The sequence below is a fragment of the Amphiura filiformis genome, unplaced genomic scaffold, assembly GCF_039555335.1.
Source record: "Amphiura filiformis unplaced genomic scaffold, Afil_fr2py scaffold_26, whole genome shotgun sequence".
NCBI lineage: Eukaryota > Metazoa > Echinodermata > Ophiuroidea > Amphilepidida > Amphiuridae > Amphiura > Amphiura filiformis.
This window is the reverse complement of record NW_027305490.1, coordinates 1,513,306-1,526,240: the sequence shown is the minus strand read 5'-3', so window position 1 is coordinate 1,526,240 and position 12,935 is coordinate 1,513,306. Positions and strand designations below refer to the sequence as shown.

The 12,935-nt window shown below is 36.7% G+C and overlaps 1 protein-coding gene across 1 annotated transcript; it reads right to left on the bottom strand.

Annotated features, from left to right (window-relative positions):
- Positions 1 to 409: 409 nt before the first annotated feature.
- On the bottom strand, positions 410 to 12,025 carry LOC140143748 (guanine nucleotide exchange factor C9orf72-like). The gene is made up of 10 exons (XM_072165562.1): positions 10,408 to 12,025; positions 9,669 to 9,767; positions 9,341 to 9,402; positions 8,130 to 8,202; positions 7,245 to 7,361; positions 6,072 to 6,193; positions 5,313 to 5,387; positions 4,578 to 4,635; positions 3,684 to 3,793; positions 410 to 2,865 (listed from the first exon to the last, which is right to left on the bottom strand). Exons 1-10 carry the CDS (start codon positions 11,608 to 11,610, stop codon positions 2,676 to 2,678), a joined length of 2,109 nt encoding a protein of 702 aa, XP_072021663.1. The 5' UTR covers positions 11,611 to 12,025; the 3' UTR covers positions 410 to 2,675.
- Between the last annotated feature and the right edge of the window lie 910 nt (positions 12,026 to 12,935).

The window sequence follows — 12,935 nt, the reverse complement described above, 5'->3', positions numbered from 1 at the left end:
CTGGAGTTATAGGGAAAAGGTCAAAATAATATCAAATTTTGGGTTCCACAGCATGGACAAAAATTGAAAACTTCCTGATATTGATAAAAATAGTCTTATATTGCTCCACTTGAAAAACCATTTTAAACAAAGAATAGTTTGTACCTGGATAACATGGCAAAAAGATCAAAGACCATTGAGCTCTGTCACCTTGACCTATTTTGTGATTGTTACCTATAGCAAAATGCAGTGGTGTAGTCGGGTTTTTGGAAGGATTGCTCAAACTTGGAAATGTACTGACAAAAACACAAGTGTTCTTGAATCTTGTCAAGTGACCACTCCTCGATTTAGGATACAAGTGTATTACATTATCGCACTCATAAATCAAATGACATTACACAAGAGTTGCATGTGTTGAAAAGCTTTATATAAACATTTTAAGTTTTAAACACATTTAGTACTGTACAACGGATGTCAAAATTTATAATGAAGTACTTCGTTAAAAGTGTTAATGGCTATCCCCAGTGTCTTTTATATTGTTTCGTTTGCATTCAATTGTAAACCATGGCCTTCATCTAAAGGTTTTCTTTATTAAATTACTTTCATGTTTGCCACTTGCAGGGTTAACCAGCATATTTTATGATTTTTTCATAAAATGTTGATATCTTACATTTGACGAATTCTGGGATGTTCTTGTTAGCAAATCGCTGGTTGTCCTTTTAAATCAGGCTCTCCCACCATCTTGCATTAGGGGATTTTCCATACCCAAATGTGTTTCAGTATTTCCTGCTATCATAGTTATGAACAAACAAATAATCCTTTAAGACTAAATAAAGGAGTGCATGCAAACAGTATGCTTTTTAGATGTATTTCTATTACCCTGACAAATCATTATTCAAAATAATGGGTTGCAATATGGGTCAAGTGCCACAACACATTCTATGCATAGCATTATGCTTGGTTACACTTAAAATATATCTGTGATATGCACTGTCACTTGGGCAAAAAAGTGATATTTTCTCTTTAAATCGCACTATTTTGTGGTAATATAACAGAAATAAAGGGTGTATTATCTTTTACACCTAAACAATGAGTACTCCGCAGTAAATATGTTTACATTTTTACTGCCTCAGACACATTATTTAGGTGTAAAAGATACTGCATTACCCTTTATTTATTAAGTATATGGGTAATAAAATTACTGCAGTGAGAAAATACCTTTTATGGGTGCACATAAACCAAACTCATATAATAATACCCATATTCTAGGTCAAATCAGGCACAACATGCACTGATCATTGATAGATAAGAATTGATTTGCTTTAAGCTATAAAGCAGGGGTTCTCGATAAACTTGCTTGCGGGCCACAGAGGGACAAACTCATTTCAAACATCTGTGCTTGAGAGCCAGACACACCTTATGTATGCCATGTTTAATGTGCACACTGGAGCTGTTCAATTGGTCAATTGTCCGGTCAGCATTTGGCATGCGGGCCGGCTATTGCTATAAAGTCCAAGTTGCCATTGCAAGCAGGTCAGAATAGGGAGAAGAACCAACTAGAATCAGAATGTACAAAAATCTGATCCATTTTATTGGCAAGATCAAGCCAACAGTATACCAATTACTTTAGACAAAGTCATGCATTTGCTTACAGTACATTCAATCTTCTATACATGTTAGAGCCCACACTAGATTTAAGTATTCAATATGAATGTTTTTATCCACATCCTTTTGAAAAATTGTCTGGGTTGCCTTATGATGTTTACATTCAGGATGCCTTCCGTTGTTTAACACAAGGCAAATATACGTTGCTTATGGCAGATCATGCAAAATCTTTTCAAATCCCAACTTGCAAAACCTAATTTGGTGATATTATTTAGCTTGTAACAAATGGAAGCAAGTTTGATAACAGTAAGTTCTCAGTTTATGTAGACAATTCCAAATCCAAAGGACTCAAATAAACACACAAGGTGGATACACGAGGTATTATGGATCAGAAAGAGGGGGCAGGAGATGCTAAATCATGATGAAGGGATATATTCTCTAAGTCACATAATATGATCCACTGTTGAGAACTGTGCACCCTAGGGATGAGAAGTCTGGCAGGAAAAAACTGCATTACTGAAGAAGTCATCCGAGCTGGGTTACAAAACTAAAGTTAGTAGAAATTTTGGATTTGTCTACATAAACTAATTTACTTCAAAATCCTGATGAATCTATTTCGAGAAGTTTGATAACATTTTTGGTATTATTAGCTTTAAAACCAAAATTAAATCAACTTTCTCCATGTATATAGACTATTATAGGGTCTATTGCCCTGCACCTTTTTATCAGCAGAAGGCATACCAAATATAAACACACATCAACTCATTTATAAAACACCCTCTTGGATAGCATTGATACATATTGAAATTGAGGCAACAGGCTCACCCGATGTACTCTCTGTCATATCAAAGGTGACATCAGAGATAAAACACAAGGAGTTGCTTGTTTTGAATCAATTTTGAGCTACGCTTTTCTGCAGTACACAAATAATGTATCTCAGGACCTGTAACACCAATTTTATACAATAATCAGCATATTGTCATCTATTACTTGGGCAAGAATGTTAAAAGCAAAAAACAGACAGCCTTCACATTTGCTGGTACACAAACTACCATTTTCAGTCACAGGGGAATTCAATAATGGAGCCAGACTTAGGTCATTGGTAGTTCTTGTAAAGATGGGTCTTTCATTTGAGCTGGGTTGCCACATACTATAGTAAAGATGCCAGGTTTCAGTTTTTCTGCTCTTGCCAAAATAATGCGGAAGTTACCCTCAGGATTGAGGTCCAAGTCATGTTTGAGTTTCTTGATGGTGATACGACTGGTTTTACTGCCCCTCATTCTAAAAAAGAAAGAAACAGAGAAGTTTTGATTAACTACATCTCAAGCTGGGGTCAATTATGAAGTTATGACTGGTGTCTGGATATGGACTAGTCATTCAGCAGATATTACAACAAACTAAATTAAAATTACACACTGGAATTAAGTTGGCAACTTCATCACGAGGACATAAATTGGATGTACTTTGGCAGTATATGTACTATGTGATATCAAGGTTGGTCTTGCTAGTTGCATCTGGCCTTGCTAAATGTTTGCCTTCATCTGATCTCATTTATTGAGGCAAAAAACATTATACCCACAAGGTGAAATATTTGAAATCAACCAGTTCAACTGCAACCATGTAATCAATGAGAGTGGAGGCAGACCCCAGCCAATGTTTCTATGCCTGCCATACTACTGTTAATCTGGTGACTCATACATCATCAGATATGGCTCCTTTTCTTGAGAAAACCAGCTGCAGCTGTTTTATTCTCTCACAGGTGGCCTCCCAGACACTACCCTAGCACCCTTTTTTTCAAATTATAGCACCGTTTATCAACTGACTGTGACACACCTCAACATTACAGGAAAGGGGTGTGAGCGATGAGTCCTTGGGAAATTCAAAACTGTAACACATCTCAATCTTACAGGAAAGGGGTATGAGTGGTGATGAGTCTTTGTGAAATTCAGCTAAGCAAGGGTGTATCAACTACCACATATCTGGAAGGACTAAATTTTTTCCTGCTGTCTGTCACCATCCACATACCAAGAAATCAAAATCACTCACAGCCTCCAAATCGAAGGGATTCACTGTTCACTTCAATGTTGTATCATACTTACGTTTCTTCTTCCACATATTTGATAAGTCCAACTGCTTTCCTATCTAGTAGCCTCTGAAATTGCTCGATGTATGCTTCACGCACTCCGCTACGTGGATGGAGAAGATTGATCTGATTACAAGCAAATATATTAAATGAAACTCAAGCATCAGTACTTACCATAGGTTCACATTAAAAACATGAAATGAACTGATAACAGCTTCATTATGAATAAAAATAAAAATAAAGGTATCCTACTCACAACCTGGTGGTGACCATTCTTTTTTTATTATCATACTTTGAAACAGAATGAGAGGGGGCATACTACTCCTCTTGGGCGAAAAATGTTGAGATAAATTGCAGGTGTACACTAGTATACCAGAGTGCCCCCCCCCCCCACACACACATGGCATGCAATGATAGACATGTTATCTTTAATATCTAATCAAATTAGATGGTGTTTTCAGAAGATAAAGCAGTGCAATTAGTGCAGTGAAGATATTGACAGCCTGATCCCCCATTTTTATTCATGAAAACCAAGATTTTGGTATCAGAAGAGCTCATATTTTTTCAATATCCCAAGGAAATTTAACGCATGAGATATGTTTTGTTAAATGGTGTGAACAAAAACGTGATTTGTGGTTACCACACCTGAAATGTACGTTCTATCCTATATGGGGCATTGTTATACACATTTCTGCTTCTCATATCAAAACCGTTGCAGCAATGCAACTCAAAATTTGGAAACATATTGTTTTAATAGTAGGCCTTGATCTAAGATAGAAAACAAACCATGAAAAATCGGACCATGCCTCTTTAAAACACATTTGTAGGAGCCCACATTAACTGGTGTTTGAATTGGCTGTGTCACAAACCCCATCAGTCTCAGTGTATAAACCAAGATTGACAATCTTACCTCTCTTTGGAAGTTTTGTACTAAAGTCTCAGTTTCACATTTGTTTTGGAAGGTCACACTGTAGAAAATGGAGAGGAATAGGAATATGTCTTATTCAAGAAAACATTAGTTGGTTCAAAATCTAACTACATTGGTGTCATAGTTTACATGTCTTATGGCAGGTCAGACTGCTATCTGATCATACCGGTTCTATAATAGTATAAGTAAGTTTGCCTTCACCTGCTTCAATGTGTTGCTGGTTTCATAATTCCAATAATAGGTTTGGTAAATTATGACATTGGGCCAAAAAAATTAATTGCTTGCACTCCAGTGGGATTTTTGGGGTGGGTCGGTCGGTCGGAAATATATATATATTTTTAATGACTCACTACTGTATAGGCCTGTACACAACATTGGTCATGTGGAAAGATACATCAATACTTCACTTCAGACCTTCAATATGCAAGATACACCATACAGATGGATTCAATTAGAATGGCTGCATACTTACAGGCATAAGGTGCCAAGTTTATTGGAAACATTGATGCATTTTTTTCTTAATAAAAATGTTGTTGGCCAAATTTAGCTACTTAGATTTGAAATGAAATTTATACACAGAAAAAGTAATAAAAAACCATTAAAATTATATCCTAAAAACAACATTTTTTTAAAGGGCCGACCCTGATTTTGGCCAAGTTTGGGTCGGTCAGTAGAGGGCAAGCAAACAATTTTTTTGGCCTTATGTAGAATACTTACATTGGAAGATACACCATAGGTTCCTGACTATCCAGCCATAGGCTTTGTAGTTCATGACATAGTACCTCATGTCGCCTGAAATGAACCAAAATGACGGTCTACTTTAGTTTATGCCAAGAAAATATAGTGTCTTCAAAATTGCTAAGAAAAATACAGACTTTGTCCCAAATATATGTTTCTGTAACCATTGGTGTATCCTTTGGTTTATGTAAGTTAAGGTTGGCAGCTTTGCAACTCCTGGGAAATCACTTGCAACAAGTCAAGAATTATAATTTGTTTTCACAACATATTTCATGTTTGTTGTGATTTCAACTTACTCACACAATTATTTAAGGGTGACCACAATAAAACAATTTCCTTCATTCCCATCCCTGTTAACTATTCAATTCTGAAGTTAAGATCAATATTTGCTTGAGTGAACACTGAGAAGTAAAATATGTTTAGGTACTCTTGGGTCAAGGTAAAAGTCATGCTAGAGCACTGCCCTCAAACCAAAGTGCCCATCTCATTTTCCTTGGCATGCGGACCAGAGTCTTCATAATAACTTTTTAGGGTTTACTTCTCATGCACAAGGAGTATGTTTCAACTTAACCCGCACTACATGCTGGTACCCATTTATACACTTGGGTGAGGAGAAGCAACAGAGGTAAGGGTCTTGTCAAAGAGCACAATACAACAGCACCACTAGCGTGGAAACCAACAATATTCTTAGAATGTATGAAATGATATGTTTTTTCAATTATAAATTGACTGACTTACCAGTAGGCATGCTCATTATAGGGTAACATCTGACGGACCTCAAGCGTTACCATGTCAACAAGAGTACTGGGATATGAGCTGACCATCACCTCTCGCATACATTCAGACAAGTTGATGTGGTCCTACAACATGAAAAATATGCTTCTATTAAAATAAAAAAAACCTGAGCAATTTGGGATGGGTACTCTATTCTAGTCAGAGTATTCTACTAACGCCAAATTGGTCAAGCTGGGAGATTCCACGTTTGTTGATAGAAAGACAGCCTAGGCTAATAGAAATTGGCACTCCATTCATGGTGGATAATAATAGGCCTAGCCTATGTCCGGCACTTAGGCAGGGTGATTCTTTGTTGGATTATTTTATTTGATCCTATTTGTGACCTCTTCTCATAATTTATTACTTTCCTTTTCTCACAAGTAAAGTCTGAAACATCGAGTCGTAGTACCGTCCATGCGAACTTGGATGCCCGGCTTGGATGTAAGCTTTTAAGCTTACATCCAAGCCGGGCATCCAAGTTCGCATCTAAGCACTTAGGCCTACATGTTGACGCAAATTCAAGAAAGTAGAAAACTTGGAAGTATGACTATATCCCGGACTATATCTGCCTCTGTATTTTGCAAACTAAAACAAGAATAGGGCCTACTCTATTAAATAAATACGAAAATGAGAGTAGGCCTATGACTGAATTAATTTAGATGCCAAGACACTGAAACTGATATCGTAAAAGTCACACTGGCGCTTGCACAAAGTTATGAATGAATCGTGCCGTACATGCGTTCAATGGTTTATACTCATCACATGTATATCGCCATGGTCGGGGCACGTATGTAGGGCTATTTGCATGCTTGTCATGGGTCGACCTGGCTAAAAATCCTGGCGTTTGCGGGCCGCAATGTGGCAACCCAAAATTTACGATAACTTAGGTGGTCTATCGTGTGCGATACGCTATTTTTGGTCGACCTGGGATTTTTTTCTCCCAGCTTGACCCAAAACGCTCTACTAACTGATATGATTTGATCAGGACTTGTGCTTGACTACTTTTATCAACTTGCCCAATGCCCCAGTTGATACGATTCACAACTTGCATGACAGGACAGTATAGTTCCAGTATCTATATGTACCCTGCCTGTAACAAAGACTTATTATTGGCAGTCTCTAAATATTGACCCTTACCTTAAGAAAGCCTTGCAGATACAAATCTTTCTCATACACTCTTTCTTCTCCTTCTGTCAAATATATACAGCCCCTTCTTTCCCCTGGAGACAGGAACATGGCTAGAGTACTGATCATCTGTCAAAACATAATATACATAAGATAAACATCTGCACAGTATATACATGTAATCAATATCTTATGACACAAAATGGAATCTCTATTGTATTACATTTCTAGAGTAGCATACAACTTCAATTCAAATCAAATTTACTTATTTTCAATTTTAAAAAACCCAAAAAATAACTATGTTGGGATAGAAGTGCTGCATAGTCTAGATCAATGATATGTGCTTTTAGTGATATAGATCCAAAAGACACTCTGTAGTAACAGTAAAATGCCACTGAGACTTAAAACAAGAATACAATTTATCCCCACTGAATATTGGGGTGTGGTATTGTAAAATTATGCAATTATGAAAGTTGTGACTCAACTGTCCATATTTTGCAGTGCCTAAACAACCACCTCCATTGGCCCCATATCTGATACATTGATTGTTACTACTCAATGCTTTTCCCTCTTCTTTCTTTACATGTTCAATGCTTCTAATTCACAAATATATTAATATTTACCTCCTTGTATAATATCAGGAAAGGACTACCTTGACACTTTAAAATGAGCATATATCATTCCATGAAATGCACAAGACAAAACTGCAATTCTTACTCTGCACCTCTCCTAAGTGCAAAATCATATTTTCAGGTAAATGTGAAAGCACACAATTCATGCACATTTTAATAAGCATTGTGTGATAGCTTTGGCTTTAAACACATTGAGACTGCATAACGTAAAGCCATTGCAGGAAACTGCAGTAAAAAGTAAAGCCTCGCTAACTGGTCTACTTACCATGTTTATATCGGAAACAGAATTGCCAATCACTATTGTACAACCACATGTCTGAAGATGGGAAGCTATAGCTCTGTTCAACAAACCATCAAAGAACAGATTCAGTTTAAAACAAGGGAAGAGGTTTACACATCATACACTGGAACACAGAAACACTCAGACATTACAAACTAGCGCACAAGATCAAATTAATGATGATTAATCGTTATTAATAATATAACAATAGTCAGGGGAAAGAGGAATCATGCATCACACACTTCCACAATCCGACATGAAACCACAATGGAAACATAACATGCATTGGCAGATAACTCTGAAAAAAAACCCTCCAGACATACCAGCTCCATACCTGTGTTATTAACATTTTCACTTAGTTGAAACTTTACACCCATTATGCATTTCTAAAGTTGCACCATGAATAGAACTTCTATTTTCTAATGTGGGTACATAATGAGATGTAATTGACATCATCTGAAGTTCTTGACATACCTGTGATCAGTGATCACTTTATACTGATGTACTAGGATCACTATATTAAGGTGAGAAGGATGGCAGGAGCTTTTTTCTCATTAAAAAAACTGCAGTGCACTTCTTAATATTAATACATTGGCCTTATAGGAAATTAGTAAAGGAAGCCAATAATCGAATTTATATTTCATGGATGAAAACAAGCACTGACATAATTTCCTGAAACTGCTTTAACATTTCCTGAAACTGCTTTAACATTTCCTGAAAATGTGTATTTCCCTATACTTTGTACAGGGAAGATCCAAGCAAAATTTCCTGAAATCAGGAAATTTCCTGAAATCAGGAAATTTCCTGAAGAGTTACATCCCTGATATTTCTAAAGGTCTTGCAGTTCTTGGGTTAAAGCCAATATATATCAAAACAAAAGTTTTGGGTGTTTTCCCCCTCCCAAGAAAAATGGTGCACAAGGGATGGAAATTACACCCCTTATAATCAAGCCTTGGGATCACCTTTATAGAACCCATGCCATTTCTCTTTGTGATAGCTTTATTTATCTCAATATTTGAGTGCCAACATCGCAAGGTCATGCTCCGTGCCGAGCCGCCTTAATACTATGACATGACTTTTGGTAGGGTTAAATATATTTGCTTTCATTAAGTCAAAAGTGACAATTGTGAAGAAAAGCTATCTACTACCATTGAAATATTTATGATTTAAAAATATATTTATTTTGTCTGACTTACAATCTAGTGAATTGCACATCTAAGGTGTTGTCTAGTCCAGCAGCAAACACTGTATCACTCAGCTGAAAATATAAGATAAGATAACTTGATTTAATTCAATAACAATAACAATAATAATGTCTTCCAAACAAGTTTCCAGTTTCCGAATATAATTGTCATCAATTAAACAAAGAAACATATGGAGATGATGCATGAGAGGCCAAGAGCCTTACAAATCAATGCAACAAAATATGCTAAACAAAGTTTTATTTGTAATTAGCTTATACCCAAGATTTGGGATAATATTGTATCATACGAAAGCACTTAATAAATGCAATTGATATCTCACCTGTATTATTGGTCCAGGGCTTGATGTCTTAAGTAAAGTGAGGACACCTATGAATTTAGGCACATCTTCATTGAAGGACTTGATTGCAAGTTCCCCGACCTGTAAGTTTGAAGTGGAAAGATCGAAAAAGCCAAAATAGGTATTAGATCAGTAACAAAGAAAATCGCTCGTTTCACTTGCAACACATGAGTCATTTTAAAAACTCCTGTGTCATGTGAGTTATTTTTGTAAGTCCTGTGTTGCTCAAAAGCTTTAATTTAAAACATTTTTAAATGTTAATTAAAGCTTTTGAGCAACTTATTAAAATACAGAAAAAAATTAACATGTTTTACTAAATATTCAAATTTAGACCAACAATAGAATGTCTTGTCCTATTTCTCTTACATAGGTCCCTCTTATAATCTTAAGCTTTGAAATGTCAGTCAGCAATTTTTGCCTGCCCAGAAAATGTAAAAATAGTTATCAAAATTTGGATTTTGACATAATTTTGTATTTAAGTATAAAGATGTGTAAATAAAAACATGCAAGATTACAAGTACAAACTTTTATTCTCACAGGACCAAGGCAGTTGAATTTGCAAACCAAGTTCAACGAGCAAACACAAGATGCTGGACCATGTTGAAAGTTTTTGTCATGTTTTGGATTAGCATGAGAAATAACATAAACCTGACCCACGTATGCCAATTGTGAAGCAGATGTTTAACAGTGCTATCTTTAAGCCATTTTTCTGTAAACTCACCTCCTCTTTGTGTTTATCCTGTAATACACGTAGCTTTCCAATCATCATGCTCAGTCTTGACACACAGAATTCATGCAATGGTAAATACCATTGGCATTCCACATAAGGCACTATTAGAGACAATGAAAACACTGTCTTTTCAATCCCGTCGTACCCACTGAACAAAAACGATGTCACTAGGATGCCTCGTTCTTTCAGTATTAACATCTTTGTGTCCACTGTATTCTCTGGCTGATCGCTTGATGTTAGGGTGTGCGTGGATAGATAATTTAACATATCTGGTGTGAAACCATGCTTTTGTTCAGTTCCCCAGACATATTGAGCATTTGGACCTAGGATGTTATCCCATGAGCACAGTACAAGGGCATATACTGGACAGTCATGTGTGTTGGGTAGAACAATTTTGATGCAAGTGTCTCTGGGTCTGTCAAATTCAAAATTCAATGACACTGGAGATACCTTCTCAGGACTTGTGTGTGAGCTAAACATAGGATACTGTGAAGTGGGGGTGGTGACTAAATCTTCATCTCTTTCATTAAGAGTCTCTTCAACAGATTCTTTAGTATGTAGAGTTTCGTTTACTTCTTCATGATATTCAGCAGTGTCCTGATATTGCGTAGAGGAGTCTGATCTGTCCATTTCATTATTAGCCATGTGTTCATCAACGGATCCATTTGCATGCAAAGTAGTGTTTGCATCTTTGTTATCACAATCACTAGTAGTCTCTTGATAAGGAGAGTCTGATGTACCATCTCCTTCATTGGGAGACTCTGCAACAGATTCATTTGCAAGCAAAGTAGTGTTTTCACCTTCAAGCAAACCATTAGCAGTCTCTTGAGAAGAGTCTAATCCATCATCCTTATTATAAGGCACCTCTTCCACACACCCACTGGTGTTGTTGCTACCATTATTAATAGTGTCTTGATATTCAGTGGAAGAGTCTGATTTGTCATCAGCCCCATCTTGGTGAGTTTTGGAAGACTGTTGGTCAGTTTCGGTGGAAGTCGAATTCACATTGATGGAATCAATTTCTTCAAATTGGGAAGATACTGGGTTTGGATGCCCATCTCCATTTGAAGTTACTGATGGAGAATGTGGAGTTCTTGTTTCAGTTGAAGGATTTTCGTTCATTAACTCTGATGGTAGAAACTGGCCAACAGGCAACAGTTCCTCCACCCTCTTGTCTTCTTTGGTATCAGTCATTTTCAACTCTCAATTGATAGCTGCACTACATATGAGAAAAGTTTCAATTTCACAAGGACACCAACTGTATAACTTAAGTTAAGGTAACAAGTAGCCAGGTTTAAGATGTATCACAAACCAGTTTAGTTTTTAATTTGACAGTATATCCGTCGTTCATGCATATGTACCCAGTAAGTGACCTGATGAGAAAATTCAATGATCATAGATGCAATGACAGTAAGCATAAAACACAAATGTCCTGCCACAGACAACCGAGTCGATGTTGTTGCAATAGCGAATAAAAATAACATTAAAATGAAGACCATAAATAGGGAAAAGGAATAGTTCATTACAACAAATTTACGTCCAAGTTTGTCTATTACTGTCTCGGAATATAGAGTGTTACAAATGTTTGGACACATAGTATCTGGATGATTACTATTTTAAAGTGAAATGTTAAGGCAGAATAAAGATGTCCATCTGCAAGACACGTTTGTTTTGGAAAGTTACAAGTATACACAAAGATCTTCTTGTTGTCAATGTCCATGTACAAACTGATGTGATTCTACTGGGTCTGGTTCTATCAGAGAAAATGGTGCACGACTGATGTACATCCAAAATATAATCTGGTGGGCACATTCAATGGTAAGACTGACCATAAGGATGGTCAACAAGGACATAATAGCACCAATGGTAAGGCGTGGGGAGGTGGTGTTCACAATGGTCATCAAAAACAGGACAAGACCAGAGATCATACAAGAGGAAAAGACGTAGTTAAAGAAGATGTGTTTGAGGCCAAATCTATCTATAATTGTCTCAGTGAGCTCTAGGTACACCAAGAGCATGCCTGAACATGGACTGGACCAACAATCTTGTAAACTTTATAGCTACAAGTCTCACAAATCAGCCCATTTGGTGATAGATTAATGCTAGAGTTTATATTCCCAGGATCTTTGCCGTTTATTGTTGAAAGCATTTAATTCTGGTTTGCACTGCGTTTTTAAATCTTTGTTGCTTGTGTACTGCATGGCATATCCAAATGTAGCATCAATTGATGTCAAAGTGAATTTTAAATCCATGAGCCATTTGAAATGCAAACTTGATGGCGAGAGTTACTATAAACAATGATAACAGTGCCGACATTGAAATGTTAGTCAAACGTGGAGTGGTTGTATTTATCAATGTCATCAAACACATCATCAAACTGGTGAGGATATACGTAGTGATCATATGATTAAAACAGATGTACTTGAGAGCACCGTTGTCGAGGATAGTGCCGATCCACTTGGAGTACAATGGCATTGTAGTAGAGGGCGCTGGTCATCTTACTGCATCAAGTTTATCAG

What these genes read in the sequence shown, in the direction of transcription:
- LOC140143748 (XM_072165562.1), bottom strand. Translation starts at nt 11,610, where the DNA reads ATGACTGATACCAAAGAAGACAAGAGGGTGGAGGAACTGTTGCCTGTT. An exon ending in GATGTGCAATTCACTAGATT is followed by an intron (nt 8,203 to 9,340) that starts GTAAGTCAGACA and finishes TTTGTTGAACAG; the next exon opens with AGCTATAGCTTCCCATCTTC. An exon ending in CCTATGGTGTATCTTCCAAT is followed by an intron (nt 4,636 to 5,312) that starts GTAAGTATTCTA and finishes CATTTTCTACAG; the next exon opens with TGTGACCTTCCAAAACAAAT.